This window comes from Muntiacus reevesi, chromosome 6, assembly GCF_963930625.1.
Source record: "Muntiacus reevesi chromosome 6, mMunRee1.1, whole genome shotgun sequence".
NCBI classification, from domain to species: Eukaryota; Metazoa; Chordata; class Mammalia; order Artiodactyla; family Cervidae; genus Muntiacus; species Muntiacus reevesi.
Genome location: NC_089254.1, coordinates 106,039,948 through 106,067,921, shown reverse-complemented (window position 1 = coordinate 106,067,921; position 27,974 = coordinate 106,039,948). Strand labels below are relative to the sequence as shown.

The 27,974-nt window shown below is 47.8% G+C and overlaps 1 protein-coding gene across 2 annotated transcripts; it reads right to left on the bottom strand.

Annotated features, from left to right (window-relative positions):
- Nucleotides 1-65: 65 nt before the first annotated feature.
- ZNF398 (zinc finger protein 398) lies at nucleotides 66-27,662 on the bottom strand. Of its 2 annotated transcripts, none has more exons than XM_065939344.1 (6): nucleotides 27,256-27,662; nucleotides 23,653-24,048; nucleotides 16,461-16,587; nucleotides 14,814-14,927; nucleotides 7,272-7,385; nucleotides 66-6,073 (listed from the first exon to the last, which is right to left on the bottom strand). In XM_065939344.1, the coding sequence occupies exons 1-6, from the start codon at nucleotides 27,277-27,279 to the stop codon at nucleotides 4,923-4,925; spliced, it is 1,926 nt and encodes a 641-aa protein (XP_065795416.1). In that variant the 5' UTR covers nucleotides 27,280-27,662; the 3' UTR covers nucleotides 66-4,922. The 2 variants fall into 2 exon arrangements, with proteins under 2 accessions (XP_065795416.1, XP_065795417.1); XM_065939345.1 differs by having other exon boundaries at nucleotides 23,653-24,009.
- Nucleotides 27,663-27,974: the final 312 nt, after the last annotated feature.

Sequence of the window (27,974 nt, the reverse complement as noted above, 5' to 3'; positions counted from 1 at the left end):
AGGTTTTACCAGATATTTTATTTGAAATGTAACCTGGCAATTTTATGAACATTGCAGGACAGGGCTTTTGAATCCTCTCTGATTTGACTGTATCTCCCTGTATTCTTTAGAGGGGTTTGGTCTTAAGGGGTGGAGTAATATTTGTTTTCAAGAGGCAATGTGACAAAAGTCATTGTGTATGTGTGTAGAGATAGAATTATGGCCTGAGTCACCTATTTGAAAAGGAAGTGGAGCCTGACTGGGAAGTAGGAATAACACCCCAGAAAGTAACAAATTACTTCTTTTGCAAGATAATAGCGACAGCACCTCCAGGTCCTTTCTGTACCGGCCATGAGCTCTGGTCTGCGTGGTGCTGCTGGAACAGAAGTCTTTCAGGGAAAACGGACACAGGGGAAGCAGTCTTCCCTCTCCAGGCAGTGCTGGAAACGCCCCACCGTCAGCCCATTCCCAAGAGGGTCTACCAGCCCCAGATCCCGTGGAGGGACCTAGGACCCTCCCTCCCGACATGGCTGACTGAGCCAAGATGAGAACTGACCCAAGGGCAGCCAGTCCAAGGGCGGGCTGGAGACCTCAGTGGCCTGGTCTAGGAAGAGGAAGGGAAGCCCCCAGGGCAGTGGTAAAGAATCCACCTGCCGATATAGGGGATGTAAGAGATGCGGGTTCGATCTCTGGGGTTCAGAAGAGCACCTGGAGTAGGAAGTGGCAACCCGCTCCAGTATTCTTGCCTGGAAAACCCCATGGACAGAGGGGCCTGGTGGGCTACAGTCTGTGGAGTTGCAAAGAGTAGAACGCAGCTGAGCACACACACATTACAAGAGAAGGGCCAGAGTCCACATCTTAGAATCTGAACCAGCTGGAGTCACGGCACACACAAACTTAAGGGAGCCAGGAGATAGTCTAAATGGAAGCAACAGATGGGAGGCAGGAGCTAAGTCATCAGGTGGTCATGCGCTTCTGCAGTGCGCCATCAGTCCCCCCTCTGGCTGACCTGCACCTTTCCTGACCGCTGCCAATCTGACACCTCTGTGCACCAGGCTCTGTGCCAAGTACTTTCACAGGTTCCCCCCAAACCCTGACACATCTAAGACCTAGCATCATTCTATGTTACAGATACGAAAACTAGACCCATGATGATTAAATAGTTATGTCACTTCTTACGACGTCAGGACTCGCTGGGTCTGGGCCGAACCCATGCCCTACACCACTAAGCTGCACTAACCTACGAGACGTGTCCTTGTGAGGCCTGAGCACTCCCTGCCCCCATCTCCCACCCATGTGCCCCAACTGGAGGATCTTCCGCTTATAAGAGTCTGACACTTCCCAAGTCAAAGAATGTCCTCCGTGTAAAACCCCGTGAGAAGACTGCTTCCTTTGTAGGATGAAGAGAGCAGGGTCAAAGGTTTCCACCAAGAGCAGAGAACATGGCGCTGATGGTAACAGAGTTCCTGGCCTGTGAGAACATTCTGGGAGAGTCTGACTTTTTCTCCCTGCTTCTCAGTGGTCCTCAGGCAGCTGAGCAGGATGCTTTTCATTGTTTAAGAAGCTACAGTGTGGGATGTGGGGAGCGGGGGGGAGGGCGGGGAGACAGTGTGTTCTGCTCCTCCTCCAGAGGACATGTGAGCGGAAATGTGGGTTCTCTATCCCATTTGGAGTGAACAAATAAACGGACTCGGGTTCTCTCTTATCAACCAGACTTTCTAAGACTGAGACAGTAAACATTTATTACACCCAGGTAAGCTCTAGAATCTGGTTCTGGCTGAGATAGCCATGGATACCCAAATATTTAAAAATGCTCCAGAAAGAAGCCCAGCGGAGTCCCCCCAACGGGAAGTGTCTGCAGGCTATTATTAATGGCGAGAGAAGTTCTGTAAAACACTGCTAGGAAGTTATATCAAGCAGCCAGAGCCCGGCTAGGGCGTTCTAGTAACAAACACCCAGCATGAAAGATCAGAGTCATCTTCTTTCACTTTCCAGACAGTAAACTCCATTTAAGTTCACATCAGCAGCAGAACCAGAGGTTCATCTTATGGTGATAACGAAAAATCGAGTAAGGAAGCAAAGCATGAATCTGGTTACAGTCAACAGCTGGATCCACTCCGCAGAGATGGTGCCTGTTGGTGTGACAGTCCACACTTCCCGGCCAGAGGGCAGACTGACAGAGCGCACGTTTCTGTTTTCCTCCTTCCTACTGAGTCCAGTCGGGACGACCAATCCTCAGATTCCGTTAAGGGTATGGTTTGTCTCAGAAGCCCCTGATGAGCTAAGCTTCTCCACACACTGGAACCTCTCTGTTGGACTTATCTTTCCCAGTGGTCTTTTTTTTTTTTTTTTTTACTTATCTACTTTTGCACCTCAAGCAAACAAATTCTAATTTAGACCCGGCCTGGATTTCTACGTGGTGAGAAGACTGGGGGAGGGAAAGGAGACAAGAAGGTACAGTGGCTGCACCCCTGGTCTGTTTGATGGTTGACGATTGGATAACCTCCATTTCTATCTTTCTGGCTTGACCCTGCCATTCTCTTTCACTCAGCTTCATGGCTCTTGCCTCGTGGGTATGTGAACTCTGTTCACTTCTTGCCAAACTGTGGGTCCCGGCTGGCTAGAGTTCCTTGCAACAGGGACCACGGGGCCTCTCTGCAGCATTTCAATCCCCAGGTCTCTTTCATTAATAAGCTCTGTGTCCTCAGGAAACCTTCGAGTAAAAGAGGATTCTCCAGGTCATTTCGTCCAGCGCCGCACCTAGTGCAGGCAGAGGTGTCTTCTCCAGCAACCCCTGGAGAACATGCAAGTCTGCGTCTTCAGAAAGGAGCCTCCCGGGGGGCCAGCACCGTGACTCCTCTTCCTTTTCGTTAGGGAGATGCAAACCAGAGCTGGATCTCAGTATCGGGTTCCTGGCTGGGAGGTGGTTACCCGTGAAGCTGGAACTCGGGCTCTGAGATCCCCAGGACCCCCCAGTTTCCATGGTATTGGATCCAGGTTCTAGCTAGAAAACTCTTCAATCTGGTATGTCAAAGTTCTGTTCATCATCTCCCTCGGTGTGTTCCATACCCTTGCCTTCACACTGTAAGTTACGACAAGGGACTAGGTCTCACACACGTTTCTTAGGCCTTCTGTGATGCCTGGTGTTGTGAATGTCACAGAGCAGATATTTTATACATGTGATTATCCTAGAGAGCAGCATGTTCAGATAGAGCCCTCCCGGGAGCCAAGCTGGCTGGGCTGACACTTTTTCCTAGTGTGGTCACACATAACTAGGCAGGGTGAAGTGTGGGCTGGGTGACAAGGGGGAAAATGGGTCCTTTCCTTATCATTTGTCAAGAGTGTCTTGCCTAAATACTCGCAGACCTTGTTTCAGTCACAATAGGGAGGTTCCAGGGAAACAGGAGAGCACCAGAGTTACAAACAACTTTTCTGCCCAGGACTTGGGGCTTCTGCGCTATTGTCTTCTATCCCAGTCTCCAACCGAGAGTCAACAACAAATCAATGTGATTTCAGTCAAGTTTCAGCAAGAACATCTCTGCCTTGATTTTGCTGTCTTATTTTGCTTTCCCTGGATAACAGCCAGAGATAGAGATAGGATTTTGGCAGAAGGAATGTACCACAATATATGTGTTTTGTAATCCTAAAGGTTCACTTTTTTCCTTTCACCAGCCTCATACTGCAGATGAAACTGTGAGATCTGTAAAGGGAAACTGGCCCAACTGCAGAGTCGCTTAGGAGTGGGACCAGGCTCAGATGCTTCCTGGTGACTGACTGACCCTCACAAAGGTACACACGGTGGCAAAGTTCCCCAGAAGCAAAGCCAGCGGCAAGAAGCTGCCAGGCTGCCCTCACCCCATCTGGTGCTTAGCTCTCAGGGGTCTATGAAGCCCCTCAATCTGTCCATCACCGGGGGCGGGTGGTGAGCAGGCAATGCCAGCTCAAAAAACCTGCACTGTAACTGTCATCTCACTACTGAGGAAGTGAAAGCTGAGAGGCCGTGGGCACTTTCAGGACTCTATAATGATTCTAGAAGGTGCTGTAGCCTTTTCCGTTGATGATTGTCAGAATATCACACACCAGGAATGGAAAAGCCAGCTTACTGGCTTTGAAACGATAAGGAATAATATGACATATAAGTGGCTCTCAGGAATATGGTTCAGGCACAAACTCTAGGTTTTTCTGTCACTTCCCTGGGATCTCTAGCTTTTAAAGCTGGGGCTGCATATCCTGCCTCCAAGTTTTTAACCAGGACCTTGGCAAAGCTTTCTAGTAGCTTAAATGGCAGTAAAAGCCTGGATGCTTCAAATTAAGCTAATGAAAGAATTGTTCTCCTTAGGAAGCTTTTAACGTCAAGATTTTTGCTCACTCAATATTAAACAAAATATATTAGAAGGATCACTCTGGGAGACCTAGGAAGGCAGTCTTGAGTCATCTTTTCGGGCGGGGCAGGACACTGGAGCTCTGCTAGGGGAGCAGGAGAAGGGGGGAGGGCTTGGGCACTGGCTTCCAGCAGCCATCACACCACCAAGAAAGTGAGGAAGGTTCGGGCAAACATTCTCTGCCTCAGGATGGGCTCCAGGGCTTGGAGGCTCTTCCATGCACCTGACTCTACACAGAGCTCAACCACTCTCAACATAACCTGTGATGGATCATCAGAGGCTGAACCTTGCTTTCCAACCTCTCTGCGACATTCTTCTAACTTCTGCTTAGGTCATATTTTTTTTGAAAAGATGGGGAAGCTGGGCTTTCTTCCAGGTCTTCCTGGGTTTCGCAACGTGGTGCTCTTGTGAAGTTCCGAAACTCAAGCTCGGCTCTAGTCAAGCGTTCAGGACCCCACATTCTTCGACGTGCCAAGCAGTCCTCACCACGAGGTGCGGGGTGGCGGGGCTTTCCTCTTGCCCCTACCCTGCCCACACAGATAACCCTGAAAGGAGACAGCTTTACAAAACCCCTCCCCCACTGCCTTCCCCATACCACTGATTGGCCTCCAGACCTTCGGGGTTGACGCCCAGGCCCGAGGCTTCCAGCCCGGGTAGGAGGGGCCCCGGGGGGTCCGGCGGCGGTCCAGAGGGGTCCCGGTCCCCGCCGCAGCCGCCCCCGTGGCCCGCGCGCAGGTGGTCCTTGAGCGTCTGCTTGTAGCGGAAGCTGCGGCCGCACTGGGCGCAGGGGTAGGGCCGCTCGCCCGTGTGGATGCGCTGGTGCTTCATCAGGTGGTGCTTACGGATGAAGCTCTTGCCGCAGTGCGTGCAGCTGAAGGGCCGCTCGCCCGTGTGCAGCCGCCGGTGGTTGAGCAGGTGCTCCTTGCGCATGAAGCTCTTGCTGCAGTCGGGGCAGGGGTAGGGCCGCTCGCCCGTGTGGATCATCTGGTGGCGGATGAGGGCCGAGTGGCCGTTGAAGTCAATGCCGCACTGCGGGCAGGAGAAGGGCCGCTCCTGCGCGTGGCCGCGTTGGTGCAGCAGCAGGCTGATCTTCAGGCTGAAGCTGCGGCCGCACTGCGCGCAGCGGAAGGGCCGCTCGCTGGCGTGCGCTCGCCGGTGGCTGGCCAGGCGCGCCTGGTCAGCGAAGCGCTTGGGGCAGTCGGGGCAGGGGAAGGGGCGCTCGGCGCTGTTGTGGACTCGAAGGTGGTAGGTGAGTCGAGACGGGTGCGTGAAGGTCCTGGCGCAGTGCGGGCAGGTGGGGGGCGTCTCGCGGGCGGGGGCCGGAGGGCCGCCGTCGGCCGGTGGGGGCAAGTGCTTGGGACACTGGGCACAGGGGGCGGCGTGCTCGCCCGGAGGGCCGCACTGGTGGGTCAGCAGGAGGTCCTGGCTGAGGCTCTTGCCGCAGTGGTGGCAGGAGAAGACCGGCTCCCCGGCCGGGGGCGGCAGCGGGTAGGTACCCAGCTGCGTGAAGGTCACTTGTCCCTCCGAGGCCTCGGCCAGATCGGCGGCTGGACGTCCAAACGGCGCCAGGGGCGCGGACTGCGGGCTCTTGAAGGCCACGTCCGGGAACGGCTCCTTAGCTGCGGCTGCTGGTGGAGAAGCGAAGGCGACAGGCACCTCGGGGCACAGGGAGGCTCTGGCGAGGCCTTCGGCCTTGATGACCAGCTCTTCGTCTGCAAGAAAGGGCTCAGGGTCACACCCGGCCACCCCCCGGGCTCCCCGCAGCTCTCCCGGGTCCCTGCCCGGCGCAGAGCAGGAAGTCAGCAGAGGGCTGAAACCGGCCCATCACCGGAGAGTTCGCTACCGAACCTCTGCGGTGCTTCCGTTTGGACAGGAAGGGCCCTGGCATCAGTCTTTCCAGCGACTTTCAGTGTCCTGGCGCACACACTCGGGTGTTCTCTGTTGCCTGTTGTGACCAGGCCTAAAATCATCTTTTTATTTAATCCTGTTCCTCCTTACTCTGTCAGATATAAACCCCTCAATATAGCTCTCTGTCCCTTTATCTTTTGGAAAATACAGTACACATTTCTGCTCCTGTTGTCTTTGCTCACCCTGCCCTCCTTCTGTAGAATGCACCCCTCCCTTCCCAGCTTCCTAGGTTACACCCAAGCACTTGGTACCGGTTTTCTAAAGCCAGTTCCAGCGTCACGTCTTCTCAGGCTTTATTTAAATACTTAAAGGATAACTGATGGAATGTCCTTCAGACTCCTTATTTCTTGTGTATAAGTCATCCATCCCACACACCCTTTACGTTTAATAATAGGCATGCCTAGTACTGAAATGTGTCCCTCCAACAAAACTTCTGGAAGAGCAGAAACTCTTTTTCTCTTTTAATTTTTATTTTCCAGGGTCTGAGCAGAGCACAGAAGATAAATAGGTTGCATTCAGTTGCATGAACCATTGCGTCTCCCCTGACCTTGAGATTCTCTTCTGTTCAGATGGCAAAATACAGACGCCACTAAGTGTCTTACAAGACAGGTGGTTCTCCCGTCCTGGTTTTGTCCTTAGTGAGAGCTCCTCACTGACACCCTCAATTGTGCCTCAGCTTGTCTCCCCTCCCCCCTCCCGCTTTGGTCCTCTCTACCAGATCCTCCAGTGTTCCTCTGCCCTCCTCTACCCTCATACTTTTCATCCGTGTGTACTTCCTTTTCTTCCTGTGACAATTCTAATTTGTCTTCACACTTAAGAGTGTGTTTTCTCACTGAAAATTTATCTTAGTTGGATTTCAGTTTCATTTCTTACTTGAACAGCCTCCCCTCCCGCCCCATTTCTCATTCCTCACCCACTTCCTTGCCCCCACAACCCCACTTCCCCTGCGGTTTCTACTCGGTGGTCTTGCCGTACTCTGGCTCTGGGAGGCTCAGGACTCACCAGCATAGGTGCCTTTGCACAGGTCACTCTCCTTGGGCTCCTGCGGAGCACCAACCTGGGTCTCCTCCTCTTGTTTAATCCAAGACAGAATATCTGAGGTCGAAATGCCAGGCTCTGTTTGTGGGGGGTGGGGGAAGAGAAATGTCTTCAGGGCTTGACTCAGAAAGTGGAAATAATCATGCTGGTGTGCTGAATACTACATTTTCCCCCAATATTTATCTCTAATTAACTATAACAACAAAACAAAATCAGCCTTAAAAAAACAAAAACACATATAACATCCAGAGAACCAATTCAAAATGAAACCAAAGGTATGAATCTTTCCATGATACACTCACCTTGATTCACTTATTTTTGGTGGTGAAAAGTCAAAGTGATAGTCGCTCAGTCGTGTCCGACTCTTTGCGACCCCATGGACTGTGGCCTGCCTGGCTCCTCTGTCCATGGGATTCTCCAGGCAGGAATATTGGAGTGGGTTGCCATGCCCTTCTCCATGGGACCTTCCCAACCCTTCAAAACAAATCAAAATTTTTATTTCGGAGATGACATCCTGAAATCACCTAGAAGCATGAGTACCTTTCATTTCATCAGCACACTTACTTTCAGAGTGTTTTCACGTTTTTCTCTCACAGCATTTTTATGAGATAAGGAAGCAGGGGATCGCCTCTCCATTTAAGTTAGAGGGGGCCCCACAGAGGTTAAGTAAATTTCCAGTAAGGAAACATTTATAGTGAAACACTATATTATCAAAGGTTTACTTTAAAATACAAGGAAAAAAAAAAAAACCAACAACCAAACAAACAAGATTGACCAAAAACTTTTTAAGAATGTTCATTTAAAAACAAATATATTATCAGAATTACAAAATCAGGTTTAAGCACAGATCTGATTGCTCAGAAACATTTTTCAGGTTCTCAATTCCACGTTCTTTTCAAGACAGCATATTACTTTTGCTTATTAATGACACAGGTTTTTGTTTCCTAAACCCTGAGAGTAGGGAGAATAGTATTTGCAAGTTCCTCAGGCCTTGGGGATTCTTTTGGAAAATAAAAAAGAACAGCCTCTAAAGATTTTGCACATAACATGCCTCATTTGATCAGTACAGAAACAGCTGTGCTTGCTATTCCAGCCAAGGTCTATATAGCCTTTTTTGGCCTAAAAGAACAAGCTGGCACACTGACAGGGTCCAGAGAGTTAATTCAAGCTCTCTATATTATTTATCAAAAAGGCCTTGTATGCAGGTTATGGTTTTATTCCTAGCAAATGAACAGAACTCACTGTTATTGCTCAATGCCTTTTAAATCAGTTAGAGACTGCTGGGATCTAAAGGTATACACCAAGCGGAAATAAGAGGTTGGACACGGCCCAGCAGACCGCCAGGTTATGCAGACAGGAGAAGACAGGGTTCTGTGCACACGGTGGGCTGCCTTTCCAACTTCCTCCTTTGAGCTACGAGGCTGAAGTGTACTAACCACAGTCCAACCTTACCTTTCTTTCCTCCAAGATTTTATAAACATATATACATATATATATATATATATATATGTTAACTGCTTCATTCAACAATCTTCTAAATAACGAGTTAGTGCTCTAGGACCTCCAAATGTGATTCAAGTGGTTTTGACTATTTTTTCTTTAGTTTATCATAATGAACTCACAGAATGTTATATATTTGGTGAGATTCAAGCTATTGCAGTCATTATTCTTTTCTGTAACCATTTTTAAAACTGAGTATGATTAATTTACAATGTTGTGTTAGTTTCAGATATACAGTAAAGTGATTCAGTTATACACATATATATGTATTTTTTTATCAGATTCTTTTCCATTATTGGTTAATACAAGATACTGAATATAGTTTCCTGCATTATACAGTAGGTCCTTGTTGTTTTTCTATTTTATATATAGTGGTGTGTATATGTTAATCCCAAACTCCTGATTTATCTCCTTCTCCCCACCCCTGACTAATTCCTTTGGTAACATTAAATTTGTTTTCTGTGTCTGTGAATCTGTTTCTGTCCCAGAAGTAAGTTCAAGTCATTATTCTTTTTAATGCTCAAATTGTCCCTTTTGGGCTAGGAGGAGCCCCTTTGGATCAGTTTTATGTCTTTTCACATCATCAAATATCTAGTTTCCTTCATTTCTGGTATAACAAACTAGACCAGATTCATCTTGTATGTTTTCTGCTCCAAGCACACAATCAATAATCTGAGAAATGGAATTTAGAGACCATAATCTGGATGATAGGATACCAATTGTTAATAGGTTGTCACTGCTTCTAGGTCTTTTCAACAGACAGAGCTATAAAATACCATTTAGAAAAACAAAATATAATCAGTTTATATTAATATTTATGACCATATTTAAAACTACAGTGTTTAACTGCTTTGATTTAATACTTGTATCTGTTCTCTTTTATCCTGAGAATCTTGGTTCCTAATAACACTGCATAATGTTTGCTTTATCTGAATGTACATTTCAAAACTATACCAGTATTATTAACAAAAATATGGACTCAATTTAAGATATTTTGTGGTATACAGTTTAGTTTTTTCAGCATGTGTTTGATTTTATATCTTATTTTTTATGTAAAATATTTACAAGGCTCCAAAATCAAAAGTATAGAATACATTCAGACAGATCTAGCTTCCATCTCTAGTCTTTCCTTGTAAAGGTAACCATCCTCCTTGACTTTTGTTTTAATCCTCCATACATCTTCATTTTTTCCCTCTTTAAGAAGCATACTACACCAATTGTCTCAGACCTTCATTTTTTACTTCACAATATATTCCGGGATGCATGTCTGCAGCAGTATACACAGACCCTCCTCATTCCTTTCTGTAGCTGTACCACTGTGCATTCAGCATCTCCCCTGATGGGCATGTGGAGCCCTTCCAATCGTTGGTTACAGTATTAGTCAGCAGCCAACCTAAAAGCTAAGGAGGACTGAAACAACAAGTCAGTTCTCCAGAAATGGGAGTGGCTACTGTTGTTACCGTCACTGGTTCAGTATACCTTCACTGAACCTGGGGAGCCCTGGGAACGTAAGCCGGGGTCTTCCTGAATACTGATGCTAAAGTTCTAACTAGGTTAGTACAATGAAGTAAATGTTTATTTTGTTAAATAACTGGGTCTTAGCACTGCTGTCACTGAGTGCATGTAATATGGTGTGTCTACTACACTCGGTGGGAGTGATGGGAGTGTAGGACTGAGTACCTTTCGGAAGCGAGATGAGAGGAGCAGGAGAAGTGGAGTGGTCGGGGGCCTCGTGCAGTCACCTGCCTGGTGACAGAAGGGCGACTGCTGGCCCAGCCACAAGGGCACCTGGAGTACATCCTCACAGGCCTGGGGGACCGTAACAGTGGACACTTAAAGAGACACAGAAGAAAAGTAAAATCATTGGTTCATGCAAGCAGCAGGCTTTGGGGAAAGCCAGAGAAGAGAGAAACTGAAAACACTCATCAGGTAAGAGGAAACAGAAATGCTGAAGTTTTAGGTTCGAGAGGTAGTTAAAATAGAAAGGTGGATCACAAGAAAATATAAAATTTTAATGTCTATGCTGGTTGAATGTTATCATGTGTGCTTTAAGCAGGTAGGGCCCAAGCTGTCTGAGAAGGAGCTAGAGGCTTGAGGTTCTGGGAAGTGTACAAAGGTATGAACTGAGTGAGTTAGAACTGATGCTGAGATATGAATTCTTAAGCAACAATGAAAATGCCCGGTACATGAAACTACCGTTGGTAAAGATACAAAACTCTTTTTGCAACTTTCGTGAAGCAGATATGGAAGTATAACACAGTAGGTGACTATGTTGTGTATTTGTGTACTAAGCTAAGTTTTATTTCCAGGGTAATTCTTGTCTGCATGTAGGCTAAACAAAAATAAAGAGTTTATCATATTGGGATGTCTTAGTCACTGATTTTGTTTAGGAAAAGATGGTCTTGATGGACAAGAGTGAGCAGTGACAAAGGAGATAAGGGTGATGCACCCTAATCAATGATGAGCAAAGAAGTCTCCTCAGGACTGCAAGTTTGGGAATGAATATTTTTACTTTTCTAGAATCTTGGCTCAGGTCCAAGGTTTCCAAACTAGAAGAAGGGCTAGATAGTGGGCTTTTAGTTATTATTCTGTCTGAACTTCTTAGTTAAGGCTTTTCTCCAAAGAATTCTAAAATACTGGAGTTCAATATTACAACTATCAGTGACCAAATAATGGCCACACACACACACACACACAGCTGGTCTGCATTTTGGCCCTAGTACAAAGAAGAATTTCAGAAAATCTCAGGTTTATAATTTTTTGCATTCTCTCATTCACTACTATTTTCTACTAATTGGAAGCAATTTTATCTAAAATACGAGGCACCGATGACTGCTTCCTGGAAGGAATAATAATTTCTTTTCCTTCATCAGATTCAGACAATGGTGACTACAACAGAATATAAAATGAATTCCAAGATATTTGGACATAAAAAGGAGGGGATGCCACATGGTATCCTTACTATCCCCAAATCTATTCTACCTGTATATATTTTTACTTAATTATAATGCACAGTTCTTCCTAAAGCTCTAAAATGGAGTAAGATAACAAAGTATGGGCTTTATAAGAAATATGGATAAAATCCAAACATATTTTAGAAAATTGTTTCTAAAAATACATCAATATTTTAATATAAACATAGTGGTCTACTAACAAATTACAAAGTGTGTTAAAATTAATTTTGAAGGGCCTCCCTGGTGGATCAGTGGTAAAGAATCCAGCTACCAATGAAGGAGAAATGGGTTTGATCCTTGATCTGGGAGGATCCCACATGCTGAGAAGCAACTAATCCTCTGTGCCACAACTACTGATCCTATGCTCTAGAGCCTGGGAGCCACCATTACTGAAGCCCAAGTGCCCTAGAGCCTGTGCTCTGCAACAAGAGAAGCCATGGCAATAAGAAACCCTCGAACCGCAACTACAGAGCAGTCCTCGTTGGCTGCAACTAGAGAAGAGCCGGCACAGCAACAAAGACCCAGCACAGCCAAAAATACATAGATAAATAAAATTTAAAAAAAAAAATTTAACTTTAAAAAGATGATGATGTTAAAGAAGAGGGCAGCTGCTTGCTCAATAATGAGTTTTTCTTCTTTTCTTTTCCTATTAGAACAAGATGGGGAAAATGATCTAAACAGAGTGAAGAATAATCAATGAAAAAAATATTTGATTAGTCCTGTCTCTAAAGTGGCCCAGCATTAGCATCCACCTGGCATCCATGTGGACAGTCTGTTAGGCACCTTGACGACTAGACAGGTAACACTATTCTCCACTGAAAGGAACCAGGACGTTTTTAATGTGTTGGGAGAAGGAAAATCTAAAGTAGGCCCATGTTAACACAGCAGGCCTGAGACTGCCTGTCCTTGGAAGGCCTGCTCCCAAGGTTGGCACTTGGCTGACAAGCAGTTCCTGTGCTGATCTCAAGCTCTCCTCAATGTTAAGAGTGCCTCGCTGGGTCTCAGCTGTTTGCACAGCGTAGTTTATGCTGAAGATCCACTCCCCTTCTGGGAGTCTGGAATCTCAGAAAATGTCAGACAGAGGAGGCCTACGGGACCAGCCTTGGGTAGAGTCTCCGGAGAGTTTCTCTGGGAGACGACACATGCGTGTTGCCACAGCTTGTTGCTGGCGGAATTAAGCGTGGTCTATGAGGCGCTACTGAAAGGGGGCCCTGAAGCTGGCCCCCGGTTCCCTCCAGACTGCACCCTGAGCACCTTTGGTCTTTGCCGATTTTGCTTTGTGTCCTTTCGCTGTAATAAATCTCAGCCCTGAGCACGACTATACGCTGGGGCCATGTGTTCTCCCAGCAATTACTGAGTGTAGGAGAAGTCTCAGAAACCCCAACAGAGTCTGGAACATTTTTAAAATAAAAACAGGTATTGAGGCAGTACTAAAAGGACACAGGAGATGGTTTAAAAGTCAGTTGTTGACAATTTGAGCAAACAAAAGAAAACAACTGAATTAAATGAATAAAAAGTCATGAAAATATAATTAAACCTAAAAGGGGGAAAATATTAAGGGTTCTAAAGGTTAGACATGTATGATTTTTCTTAAATGCTATATATTGATCAATCTAAATTCTATGAATCCTATCTTTAAGTTCAGGTAAATACTTAGGCTGGTAATTACCAATACAAACTAAAATTCCAAAGAATAAAACCAGAGTATTAAATAAATTAAATGCTTACACTGTTAATTTTAAGTAAAAATGTATTAAAGCATAAAAGCTGATTACCCACAAATGGAGTCTTAAAAGCCAAGGTAAAAATAGACAAAAAGGCAGCTAAATAAAACTTTCAAGTATCATCACAAAACCAATTTACTTACACCTTTTCCATTCATCCCCAAACAATAAAATGATATACTCATTTTCTCTCACTGAGGCCTATGTCAGGTAACTAATAAAGTTGACCAAGAAGCCGCTTCCAATAATGAATTTTTCTGCAATCAAATAACCCATCATTATTTGTGATGTGATTTTAGACTCACTATTTATATCCAAGGTATAGAGATTAATAAAATTCAACTTGTTACACTGCCTAAATATAATCACCTACACATTCTTAAAAACAATGTGTGGCAGACATATACATTCCTCAAAATTCAGAGAAAGTTCACTTGAGATTTGAGTATTTCATTGTATACAAAAAAAGTATATCACAAAATATATAAACAAATATTGAACTCTAGGTTAATGATATCCATGCTGAACTAGTTAGGAGGAAATGTCTTGCTATCTGCACTGATTTTAAAATACACAGAAAAGAGGATGTATTGATGGATGGACAGAGGGATGCAGAGATGGACACACATGTAATAAGGAAGTAGAATAAAATGTCAGTGATAGAATCTAAGTGATTGATATCTCGGTGTTCATTGCAAAATTACCTCAACTTTTCTGACTAAAAATTTTCATAGTAAAATGTTAGAAAAAAATAACAGTGCATGGAATGGGGGTGGGTTGTCAGAGATATTCATCTCACAGAGATGTCTGGAGGATGAAATTTCTATCTAGCAAACAAAATCTATATGAAATTTTTCTGATAACAGGTGGGACTTGAATGAAATAACAACTGGACTTGGGCTAGCAGTCTTTCCCACACAATATCAAGTAGCTGCCAACCAAAAAAAAAAACCACCAAAAAACTAGGCAGAATGAGTTAGTGATAACTGGCTCCCAGACTGGGCAAAATTCACTTTGCCCAGGTGGACATCATCAGGTCTGCCCTTTAAGTGCATCCCTGAGGGACCATGCATGCAGACTCCCATCCCCTCAACACTTCTGAACAGCTGGATACACGCTCCCTCAATAGTCTCAGGCATGTGCTACTGACAGGCGAAGGCTTTGGACAAGGTGATTTCCTTGTCCAATGGGCCTGCTGACCCAATCACAGTCTCCCTGCTTTAGGACTGAGAGGCTCCAGAAGCCCCAAGCCCTGCTTACCTTAGCTCCAAGCCGTCACCTCTGACCAGGAAACGGAGACAAGAGGTGGATACCTCTTCTCCACTCACCTTCGCTGGGGTCCGTGGGAATCCCACTCTCCTCTGGCCCAGCCTGGTCCTCTGTATTACGATCTCCTTCTGGCTGAATCTGAGATAAGACATCGGGTTGATTCATGGCATAATCTAGGAGAGGAAAATGGGAAAGAGGGTATGACAAGTAATCAGTGAGGCTGACAACTAACGGCCATCGAAGCTGAACTGAAGGCTGTGAGGCCCACAGTCCCAGGGAACCTCTTTGAGTCTAGCACATGGGTCCCCAAGGCCTGGTCCAGGACCAGTGTGTGACCTGCTAAGAACCAGGCCGTACAGCAGGAGGTGAGCAGCGGGTGAGCGAGTGAAGTTTCATCTGCTGCTCCCCGTCACTCACATTACCACCTGAAACATGAGCCCCAACCCCTTCCATGGAAAAACTGTCTTCTTCCAAGAAACCGGTTCCTGTTGTCAAAAAGGTTGGGGACCACTGGTCTAGACAGTTGTCCCCATCCATTCACCTCCAACCATGGCCGGTGTCTATTGGGAAAGCTGTGGGAGGAGAGGTGATGTGTGGGAAAGGCTCGTGTGCTCCTTGAGCACCGACTTCGACCTCCACAGAGTAAGAGTGAGGGTGCCTCAGCGAGGAGAGGCAAGGCCCCCGACTGCCACCTCCATGGAGTGAGAGTGAGGGTGCCTCAGCGAGGAGAGGCGAGGCCCCCGACTACCGCCTCCATGGAGTGAGAGTGAGGGTGCCTCAGCGAGGAGAGGCGAGGCCCCCGACTACCGCCTCCATGGAGTGAGAGTGAGGGTGCCTCAGCGAGGAGAGGCGAGGCCCCCGACTACCGCCTCCATGGAGTGAGAGTGAGGGCACCTCAGCCAGGAGAGGCGAGGCCCCTGACTGCCGCTTCCATGGAATAAGAGTGAGGGCGCCTCAGCGAGGAGAGGCGAGGCCCACTGACTGCCGCCTCCATGGAGTAAGAGTGAGGGCGCCTCAGCCAGGAGGCGAGGCCCACCGACTGCTGCCTCCATGGAGTGAGAGTGAGGGCGCCTCAGCGAGAGGCGAGGCCCCCGACTACCGCCTCCATGGAGTAAGAGTGAGGGCGCCTCAGCCAGGAGAGGCGAGGCCCACCGACTGCTGCCTCCATGGAGTGAGAGTGAGGGTGCCTCAGCGAGGAGAGGCGAGGCCCCTGACTGCCGCCTCCATGGAGTAAGGGCGCGTGCACCTCAGCGAGGAGAGGCTAGGCCCCCGACTGCCGCTTCCATGGAATAAGAGTGAGGGCGCCTCAGTGAGGAGAGGCAAGGCCCCCGACTGCCGCCTCCATGGAGTAAGATGAGGGCGCCTCAGCAAGGAGAGGCGAGGCCCACGGATGGCCAGACTGCCGCCTCCATGGACTAAGAGCGCATGCGCCTCAGTGAGGAGGGGCGAGGCCATAAACAGGAAGGACACCATGGAGACCACTGCAGCTGGCACACCCACAACCTTGAACTTCACCCTCTGCCCCTTGACTTGGCAGAAGGCGAAACTGTGACTTCCTATTTAGCAAGGCTGAACTGAACATCTTGGTGGCTTGGAACCAGAAATGTATGAGGACAGAGGGAAAATGAAGACACTGGAGGAAAAGGGATTGCTCTGAGACTTCTCATTCAAGTCCCCTCGTTCAAACGGTGCCAACTTAGCCTCACCCATGGAGATGAGAGACTCATAGTTGCCCTTCATGATATTCTTGTAAAGTTCCTTTTGCCATTCTTCTAACTTTTCCCATTCTGGAGTGGAAAAATAGATGGAGATATCATCGAATGTCACAGGCACCTGCAATTATAATACATTGGGGTTAGTTTCTTTCACTGCAATTCACTCACTCTACTACAAACACATCTCTACCTGCATGCATGGTAAGTAGCTTCAGTCATGTCCAACTCTGTGCAACCCTAGGGCTGTAGCCAGCCAGGTTCCTCTGTCCATGGGATTCTCCAGGCAAGAATACTGGAGTGGGTTGCCATTTTCTTCTCCAACTATATATATGCCTACTAGTTACAAAAACCTATGTGAGATGCCGAAAGGATACAGGCAAAACTTAAGACACAGATCTAACCTCCAAGAGTTGATGACGTTTTCACTGTGACAAACTTTAAGGCTGTGTGTTTTAGTCACCGATAGAGAGAGGTACAAATGCAAAGCAGTATTTAATTCACAGAACAGAGCCTGTAGTGAATATCCATGAAGTACAAGGCTTATCTTAAGCAGCAAAATTATAAATATACAGTTTCAGTCTAAAAGAAGCATACGACTATATTCAGCTTAATGACCTGGACAACAGATTTTGGAAACAGCTATAAAGAGGCTGGACTAAGTTTAGAAAAGGTGGGATTTTGGTCAGTCCTAATAGACAGGTAGGTTATAAACAGGCCTAACAGGAATGGGAAAAACACTTAAGCATGGAAAATTAGAGAATGCATTCAGAGAAAATTATGGATTCTGCCTAGCTGGAGTCAAGGTTGTATGAAGGGAATGGTCATAAGGAACCCCACCTTCCAGCATAATGTTGTTCAAAGCTAGGAGCTTATCCGTAGGCAAATGGATATGTCTCTCTGTAGAGAAATCCAAGAGGGGCCTGGGGCGCTAAGGTGCCAGGTGTGGGCACTGTCACCTAGTGCAAAGTCCCTCTACTTCTGCCATCATCACAACAGCTCATTCTTCCTGCACCCACCTGAGAGCTTTCCACAGTTTTATTCTTAAATATGAGTTAACTTATAAATACCAGTGACCACTGAGAGAAATCCTACAGCATGATCAAGAAAGACTAAAATGAAAAGAGGGGGAAAATGACTGTGGAAAAAATAGAAATACCTAGGCAACAGAATCTTATATATAAAAACCTTACTAGTAATACCATAAGGATTTGAGAGAGAGTAAAGCCATAAAAAATAGGATGAAAGACTCCTGGTGACTTCATATATATATACACATATATATATATGTGTGTGTGTGTGTGTGTGTATTTTTTTCTCCCCAAATTAAAAAATTCAATAAAAAGATACTCATCATCATAAACTTCACATATCCTTTAAAATACAAAGGTCTATACAATTCTGTGAGGCAATTACATTTTCTAATTGCTTCATCTGTGTCATCAACCATAAATTTTGTTCCTTAGGAGCTACTAGCATCATAAACTATTCATTTCACATCCTGCTCAGCATCTAAAATCAAGCTGAGGGCAAATGTAGATGAACTCAATAGTCAAGTTTTATCTAACCTCACTACACAAAAGATTTGTGAAGGTTTACAACAGAAACACATATGATAAAACGATGACAAAAATGAAGGATCAGGATGGGTTTCTGGTTCAAGATGGTGAACTAAACACACAGGTACTTCCTTTCCCACCCAAGTTCCATTGAAATGACAGTAAGTCAGACCAGGAGGGACTAAATATTAATAACAGTACCAAGAACAAGAAGGAGAGGGTGTCCCCCGATCAGAATTTCTGACGAGTATCTCACTGAGACTTAGAGGATGCGCCAGGGCTGGGGCCTGGGGTTCGAGGAAGAGGCGTCTCTGACAACGCACAGGGAAGGACTGCAGTGAGGAACGTAGAGAACTGCAAGCCCAAAGCTGGCAGAGACACTGAGTAGGAGTAAGAGCGGTTAGAAACTGCAGTCTGAAGGTCTATCTTTGGAACAGCAGGGCCCCCTCTCTTGTCCTCAGCAGCCCTGGTAAAGCAGCATTTACCCCAAAGCTAAAACCCAGACCTCATCTCTGAAGAAATTAAAAAATCTGTCTGGAGACAGTATGGGGTCCCAGTGTGGGGCTGACAACTTAAGAGTCCTGCCTCACTCCTGGCCTTTGGGTGGCCCCCACACTGCCTGTTTGCTCCTTGCATGGCACCCTAAAGCGAAGCCCACCTATATGGGGCATCTAAGGAGAGAGCCTCTCATCCAAAGGAAAGACCCTTGGTTAAAAAGGCTGACACGGTGGTAGAGAAAAATGCAAGCTTCCTCTAATTACCCTATTAACCAAATCCTTCGCTTATACATATGAACAAACAACCAAGGATCACTCAATATTAAAAAAGTAAAACTGGGACTTCCCTGGTGGTCCAGGGGCTGAGACTCCACGCTCCCAAATGCAGGGGGCCCAGGTTTGATCCCTGGTCTGGGAACTAGATCCCACATGCTGCAACTAAGAGTGTGAGCCACAACTGAGACTCACTGCAGCTAAATAAATATTAAAAAAAAAAAAAAAAAAGTAAAACTGGACTTCCCTGGTGGTACAGTGTTAAGAATCCACCTGCCAATGCAAGGGCCATGGGTTCGATCCCTGGTCTGGGAAGACTGCACATGTTGTGGAGAAATGAGCCCATGTGCCACAACCACTGTAGCCTGCATGCACTGGGGCCCACAAGCCACAACTACTGAAGCCCGCGTGTCCCAGAGCCAGCAAGTCACAACTGCTGAGCCTGAGTGCAGCAGCTACTGAAGTCCATGGGCCTAGAGTCTGTGCTCCAGAGTGCAGCCAAAAAATAAAACGAATGAATGAATAAACAAGTAAAATTAACAGCATCAAGATGAACACACACTACAAAAAAATCCTAGATTAAAAAAAAATTTTAAAAAGCTGAAGGAAAGTTATGACCAACCTAGACAGCATATTGAGAAGCAGAGACAGTACTTTGCCAACAAAGGTCCATCTAGTCAAAGCTATGGTTTTTCCAGTAGTCATGTATGGATGTCAGAGTTGGACTATAATGAAAGCTGAGCACCGAAGAATTGATGCTTTTGAACTGTGGTGTTGGAGAAGGCTCTTGAGACTCCCTTGGACTGCAAGGAGATCCAACCAGTCCATCCTAAAGGAGATCAGTCCTGAATATTCATTGGAAGGACTGATGCTGAAGCTGAAACTCCAATACTTTGGCCACCTGATGCAAAGAACCGACACCTTGGAAAAGACCCTGATGCTGGGAAAGATTGAGGGCAGAAGGAGAAGGGGACGACAGAGGATGAGATGGTTGGATGGTATCACCGACTCAATGGACATGGGTTTGGGTGAACTCCAGGAGTTGGTGATGGACAGGGAGGCCTGGCATGCTATGGTTCATGTGGTCGCAAAAAGTCGGACACAACTGAGTGATTGAACTGAACTGAACTGAACACATATTCACAGAGACATTCAAGTAGATATAGCATCCATTAAAAAAGAAAAATTCAGGCTGGTTTAAAAAAGGAGAAAATAAATATTCTTTAAAATTAAATATATAATTGTTAAAATGAGAAAGGTTGGAAGGAAAAGTAACAGAACTCCAGTTTAAAAGGTGAAAAATATGAAGGAAAAGTTAAAGAGATGAAGACAAGAATCCATCATCTGTCAAACAGTAATTCCACAAAGAGAACAGAAAAAAAAAATGTGGACAGGGGAAACAAAAGATTGTAAAAATAGAATCACAGAAGAAAATTTCCCAGAGTGGAAAATCAGTCTTCTGATTGTGAAAGGTGACACCAAGTGCCCAACATAAATTTTAAAAGACCTACACCCAAGACATAACAAGTGCAAATAGAAGATAAAAGTTTCCAGAGAGAGAAAAAAAACTATTCCTTACAAACGAGAATTGATTTGTTATTAAACTTTTCACCAATGGCATTTGATGTAATGAAAAAAAGAACTGGTGCCTTTGACACTGTGGGAGAAGTGGAATATTACCCAGCCTTAAAAAGGCAGTTCTGACACCTGCCCTGACATGGATTAATCTTGACGGTGTCATGCCCAGGGAAATACTCCCTCACCAGGAAACAGATACAGCACGAGCACGCCTAGACGAGGACCTGGAGCGGACAGAGTCACAGAGATGGGAAGCAGGACGGGGGTCGCCAGGGGCTAGGGGAGAGGGTCCTGGGAGGATCTATAGGTACATCACTCAAGTTTTCCAAAATGAAGACGCTCTGAAGACGGATGCTGGTGATAGATGCCTAAGAGGGAAATGTACTTAATGCCACTGAACCGTCCATTTAAAATGGCTAAAATGGTAAATATTTTTTCTTTTACCCCCTCTCCCCTAAAATGGTCAATTTTATGTCACATATATTTTACCACAATTCGAAAAATTAAAATGCAGAAATGATTTTTGAGGGAGAATTATTTTGAACGTGGCATTCAAAACTAAGGTCAGAGTAGGAGCGTTTTCAACAAATCAGGGACACGAAAGTGTCCCTGTGGCCCATATTTCAAACTGGTAAACCTTCTGTATATTTTAATTTCATGAAGTAATCTTTGAGAGGAATCACATTATTTTATATACAAATCTGAAGTTTAAGCAGGACAGTTTAGATGTTATCCATTTAACCAGGTAAGACAGTAAGTAGCTTTAACTTACCTTCTCTGCTATTCTTATGGCCCAACACCAAGTTTAAATTACTCGAAAGGACTCTGGGAGGCGCCCAGGTACACACACCACACACACAGCGGGGAAGGCTCTCTCTCAGAGGCTGAGTCTGACCTTCCCGGCCACCTGCTCACCCCTGTACCTTGAGGAAGTCTCCATCTTCTCTGTTTGCCCCCTGACCCCACGCTCAGTCCTCTGTCCCCCACTCCCTGCCCTGCAACAGCTCTTGCAAGGTCCCCAGCAAAGTTGTGTTGTCAAACTGCATTCACCATCCTCATCTTTCTAGACCTCTCAGCAACATATCCACCCACACGACCACTGTCCCTTGACCCTGTGACCCACACACTCACTGGCCGCCACTCCCTCCCCTGATGCTCGGTCCTTGGATTCTTTTCTCTTGCCTCTCCACCTTCTCTCCCGAGGTCATCGCTTCTGGCTTCATGACTTACGATACAATCTGCACGTCAATGATTTCCAAATATTTCTCACCTTTGAGCTTCAGAGACAGCTTAGCACCACTCCTGAACATACCCCAGGCATCTCAAACTTAATGCTGCCAAAGGGCACTAATTCCTTCCCTCTGTAAACACCAAGACCATCCCCCCAGACCTCCAAGTCAAAAACCTAAGAGTCCGTGGTTGAGACCACCTGCTCTGGAGCCAACTGGGTCACAATCTAACACCGCTATTTACATTTACTGACTGCATGAGCTTGGGCTCAAGTTAGGCTTCTTATGAAAGGAACCAAAGTACTTACAACAGTAAGTGCTCAGAAATTATCACGCAGTAAATTTACAATTACTATTGTTCTTAATTCCTCATTCCCTAATTCCCATCAGTAAATCTTACTGTCAATTGTACCATCAAAGCGTCCTCAATCTGCACGCTTGTCTCCCTCTGCACTGCTGTTACCCTCAGCCAAGTCACCCTTGGCCCTCCTGCCCTGACGGCTGCCTTACGGTTCTCTCCCTGCTTCTGTTCTTACCCCTATGAGCCATTCTCCACAGAGCGGTCAAAGAGATTCTTTCAGAATATAAACCAGATATAACTCCTCCACTTAAAACCTTCCAACCTTCTCATTCTAATTCAGATAAAGACCACATTCCTCACCTTGGTCTCCAAGGCCCTACATTGGTGGTTTACAACCAGAGTTGCATGTTAGAATCGTTAAATCTAGAGTTTTAAGATCAATGGTTAGGCCCCATCCTCAACCTGCTAAGTTAGAACATCCAGACATGATGCCCATCAGAATTTTCAAAGTCTCCCAGATGACTCCTGTAGAACCAGGGCTGAAAAACCCTGCCCTAAACGAGTCACCGCCTTTGTCTCTGGCCATGCTCTACTTGTTCACGGCAAACCAGCCGGTTGGCCTTTTCCCTTCCTCTCTGTGTTCCAAGTTTATTTGTGCCTTTGGGACTTGGCACCAGGTATTCTTTCTGCCTGGAAGGTTCTCGCTCAGACCTTCTCCCAGTAGGGTCCTTCCTGTCATTTACTCTCAGCCTAAATTCTAGCTCCTTTACTAGACCTTCTCTGACATCCAATCTAAAAAAGAAATCACCAGATAACACTTTTATTTTTTACTGAGGCACTTAAATGGATTTATTTGGTTTGTTTGTACTGTCTTTCCCCCTAAAATTTAAGCTCCAGGGGAGCTTGCATGAATTGTTCACTGCTGTGCCTTCAAGAACTAGATACCAAGCCAACAGTACATGTTCAAGAAATACTTGTTGAATGAATGAATAAATAAACGGGCATGTTTGGAAACTAGCTGCCTCTGTCTTCCAGAACTCAAGAATGGCGTTTATTTCCTGTTGCTTTATGGACTATTCCCTCCAGAGAGGCCAGGCCGAGCAGGACAGCGCACTGTGTAAAGGGTGAAGGACAGGCCCCCCATGGATCCTAGCCCCACAGACAGCCCCCAATCCTTACACCAACCATTTGATTCTACATCTCACTCCTCTGTCCTCTTTTTTTTTTTAATCCGGAATTGCCAACAAATTCAAACTGACTGATTTCAATGATATTTAATTTTGTTTCCAATCAAGGCTACAGCAGACAGATTAATACAGAAAAAAAGTGACTTGGGGATAATGGGTAGGAGAAAGAAAAAAAAATCCATCTGCCAGATAGCCAACTTTGGGCTAAGAATCTTCCAGTCTGAAGTCTGACATTTCCCATGATCAGAACATGTAAATTGAACAAGGAATGCTTCCCAAATAGACAGACACAGAGAGCCACTTCCTGGTGACTTCGGCCTCACTGATTGACCAAGACCGCCCGTTACTAACAGTCTAAGGATGAGGGGACAACAGAGGATGAGATGGTCAGATGGCATCACTGACTCAATGGACAAGAGTTGGAGCAAGCTCCAGGAGATGGTAAAGGACAGGGAAGCCTGGCGTGGTGCAGTCCATGGGGTCGCAGAGTCAGACACGACCGAGCAACTGAACAGCAGTAAGGACGAGGGCTTGCACCCCCCACGCGCAGTGCAAGGCCTACCTTTGGAATGTCTCCTTTGATACCCGGGGGCAGCCGCAGGATCCAGAAGTTCCTGTTCCTCAGCAGGTTCTCCAAGTTCTCCAGCCGCCTCTGCAGCAGCCCGTATTCCTGCAGCAGGGTCCCCAGCACAGCCCACTTGCCCTCTAGCTGGTTCCCGAGATCCGCCACTGTCTTCTCACAGCTGGCCAGCTTCTTCTCGGCCGTGCCGGTCCGGCCTTCCAGGTGCAGCAGTCGCCGGCTGTGGACTTCCACCTTTCTCTCAATGGCCTGCACGGCCGCCACCACCGTCCACAGGGAGATGGCCGCGGTCTGCAAGTGAGCTTCGTTTGCCGCTGGGGCTGCGGGGAGAGGGAGCGCCTGCAGGGAGGTAAGGCATTCGGAATCCCACTCGGAAGTCTGTGCGCGGTGGGGAGACGGGAGGAGACACCGAGGGTTAGAAGGGGCCCTAATCCAAAGCAAAATCACATAAGCGCTGCTTCCGTGGCCAGTTGCGATTACTCTAAGTACAGGTTTAGTACTGCCTGCTCAAGCCTCATCTTTGTGGAGCTCAGCGGCACCAAAAGCCAAGAGAACTCAGGGGTGGATGAGCTAAGACAGTGACCAGGTGAAACTGGACGAAGCAGCAGCCTGGGGCATTCCCTGGGGTGGAAGGCCCTGAGCCAGCCGCCCAGGGGCCAGGCTGCGGTGGCATCCTCTGCTTCTGCAAAAGCTCGAAGCGCACCAGGATCTCTCCAGGTCTCACTGAGCTCCGTGCCCTCTGATAAACTTCTTCTTTACTGACTTACGCTCTGGCCTTGTCCACCACCTGGCTGACAGCCACAGCCATATCATGCAGTAGTAGTTGAATAAGTTATGAATGCTGCACGTGGAGAAGACATGGTGGTTCTTTTCTAATACTTGCAAGTTATAAAACCGAAGGCTGAACAGACTTGTTTAATCTGATCCACCCTGTGTTACTCCAGAGGGCAGACAGAACTAGAACCAACATTGAATTTTGGGGAAGGGAAAATTTGATCTGTATAAATGAGTATGGAACTAGGTCTTTCCAAGAAAATAACAGGCTCCCCCGCTCCCCCAATCACTGTGAGCATACTTTGAGCATACTTTGAAACCTGAGTGTATTTTTTTAAAAAATGAAATTCCTACAACATAGAGGAGGTTGGACAAGGATGATCTCTGCCAAGCCTTCTGACTATGAATCTGATAACCTGCTCTCTGGCCACAACCTCTGATCTCTCCCACGACCTTATTCTCCTCTCACCTGCTCTGTGATCCCATTGAACCCTTGACCCTTCCATCTGCTTCTGGTTTACCGGCCTGCTCCAGGCTTTGCTTTCTTCCTCAGCTGATCATTTCAGCTAACTTCAACCCTTCACTTCTCTTTCTGCCTCAGCAGCTCGGCTAACTTCCAGGTTTGAATCAATTGTTCTTATTCTCTGTTCCTGGAAGGAGGCTGGGAAGCCCAAAGAAATGAAGTCGCACAACAGGGTAAACTGGTGTCACCACGCACTCCTGGTCTCTAAGCTCAGCAGGAACACCACACTGTCTGGTTTCTGCCCGCCCCCCCCACCACGTTTCTTTTCCTATCCACAGACTGGCCACTACAAGCCCCTGGCCTTCTTCAACTTGCCGTAAAGTGCTTCTCAAACTAATGAGCACATCTGGAGATCCCCTTAAAATGCAGACTCTGACTCAGTAGGTCTGGGAGGAAAACTGAGAGTCTGCATTTTAAACGAGCTCCCAGGTGATGCCAACACTGCTGGTTCAGGGATCGCAGGTTGGGCAGTAAGCCTCCTGTTTGCTGCAGGCCCCCTGCCTCTCAGGAGATGACATGGCCTCCTACTTTGAGAATTAAGAGTAATTAGACCCTGGAGAGTGGGAATGGGGGGAGTCTCTCTCAACTTTCTCTTCTTTTTCTTCACACTTCTTCTCACTTCAAACTCAGTAGCTTAGTCTATATGCTTTCTTCTTTCCTTCCCTCAGGAAAAAGGTTCATCCTACTCAAAACCTTGTGCTCTGAATGCCACCTCCTTCCACATGTTAAAATACACTGATCTTATCTCTTTTTTCTCAGGCAATATTTCAATCCCTCCTGAGTGTTCTCCATGGGATATACCGGCACTGTTCAATGCGGTAGCCATGTGTGGCTACTGAAAATCTGAAATGCCCTTATTTCAATTGAGATGTGCCGTGAGTATAAAATACACACCAGGTTTCGAAGACGCAGCATGAGGAGGAAAATGTAAAACTTCATCGATAATTTCTTAATACTAACTACGCACTGAAATATTTTGCATGCACGGGGCTAAATAAAACTTATCCTGAAAGTTCATTTCATCTGTGTCTTTTTACTTCTAAAAAAATGTGACGACTGGGAATTCCCAGCCGGCCTAGTGGTTTGACCTCTGCAGCTTTCACTGCAGAGGGTCTGGCAAAAAAAAGAAAGAAAGAAAGAAAGAAATTTAAAGTGTGACTACTAGAAAATGTAAGGTCATCTACATGGCTTCTATTATATTCCTATTGGACAGGGCTAGCATAGACACACGATCGTCTCTACCACATTGGAAAAACAAGATCCAAAAGGGAAAAAATAGGTCCCCTCCGCTCTGGCCCCCGCCCCATTGCTGCTGCTCCCCTTTTCCTCCTCTCACTTTGCGACTCAGTACGCCAGTCTGGCTCCTGAGCCACTACAATGGCTGAACTTGGGGTGCGCAGAGGCTTCTTAGCCGGCAAATCCTGGGCCCCCCTGTCCGGTCCCGGTATTGACGCGTCCCTGGCTGGTTCTCACGAGGCTCTTGGGTGCAGGGACGGTCACGGCCGGCTCCGCTGGCTTAGCCACGGATAGAGCCGGCTTGGCCTCGCGGCCGGCCTGCAGTAAACATCCGCTGAACGAATAAACGCGCAGAAGGTAATCCCGCGCTCGGAAATCTGCACTCGGCAATCCCGACAGAGGGCCTCCTGTGTGTCCGGCATCCCCCGACACGCGCTGGGCACTGGGATTCCCTGCGCTCCCGCGGTCCTTCAACACACCTAACTGTTGCCGTCACCCCGCATTTTGGGCTGCACGAGGCTCGGGGTGTGGGTGGGGGTGCTGCACCAAGGGTGACTCTTGTGGGGTCCGCTCCCAGGGCTAGAAAACGGCTGATGAAAACATCAAATCAAGCCACCATCCTCCCCTGCCCCGCGTCCTGCAGCGGGGCTGACACCAGGCGGGGCGGGTGGGGCGGATGTCTCTGAACTCATCCCTCCCATTGGGGTAAGAGGCTGTCTCTGCTGCAAACCTCCAAACAGGATGGGGACCTCCAAACGGCCGGGGACTCGCACGGAGGTGCGGAGACCGCACGAAGAGGAGAGCGAGCGGTCCCAGACCCGCACTCGGCGTCGGGGTTCCCCCCGCTCCTGGGCCCTCCCCTGCTGGCGGGACCCCAAGAGAGCTGTCTTCTCCTCAGTCGTCCGGGCTGCGCCCAACTCCGGGGCCCCGCGCCTGACAGGAGGCCGGCTCCCCGCCCTCCCCCCGCCTCCCCTCGGGTCCGGGTCTCAGAGCCCTAGGCGCCCCGACCCTCCCGGGCTCGTTGCGCTCAACGCGGCGCGAGCCACCCTTACCGGAGCAGGGGCCGCCTCGGCCATGGCCCCCTGCGCTGTCCGGCCCGGAGCCGGAGTAGCCGCCGCCGCCGCCGCCGCCCCACACAGGCCGGCCCCCCGGCCTCTCCGCAGGCGGCGCGCTCCCGGCCCTGCCTTCCCCCGCCCGGGCTCTCGCTCGCCCGTCGGGCCCGGCCTGCTCGGGGCGCGGGGACACGGTGGAGACGCGGGCAGCCGTGCGGCGGAGCTCGGGTGGCGGGCGGGTTCGGCCCCACTCGCTCGGCCCGCGGCGACCCCTCAGCTGGCGCTTTGTGGGCACCGAGCGCACCCCGGGGACCGCTCGGGCCTAGACGCGCCGCCCGCCAGCCGCGGCAGCGCGCCCCCTGCCGGCCCCGGCGGCCACTTGCGCCCCACCGGGCTTCTGCTCGGCTCCGCTCGGCTCAGCTGCGGAACCCAGAGGGTCCCGTTTTCTCACGAGCCCCCGAGAGTGCTCCACAGATGGGTACTAGGAGCCCAGCCACAAACCGGGACTCGTTCTGGGAAGAGGTTTTCTTCCTGGACCCCAATCAGCCGGCCCCGCCTGAGGGGAGGCGCCAGGGGGAGGGCGGCCGCTTGCAGGAAGGTGTAAATGGGCGGAGTGCCAGGGCTAGGTGCCGGACCGGGGCGGCCGGAGCCCCTGGGTTAGACTGAGGGACAAGACACAAAGATCTGTGATGAAAACGACGTTCATCGCTGGCAGAAAC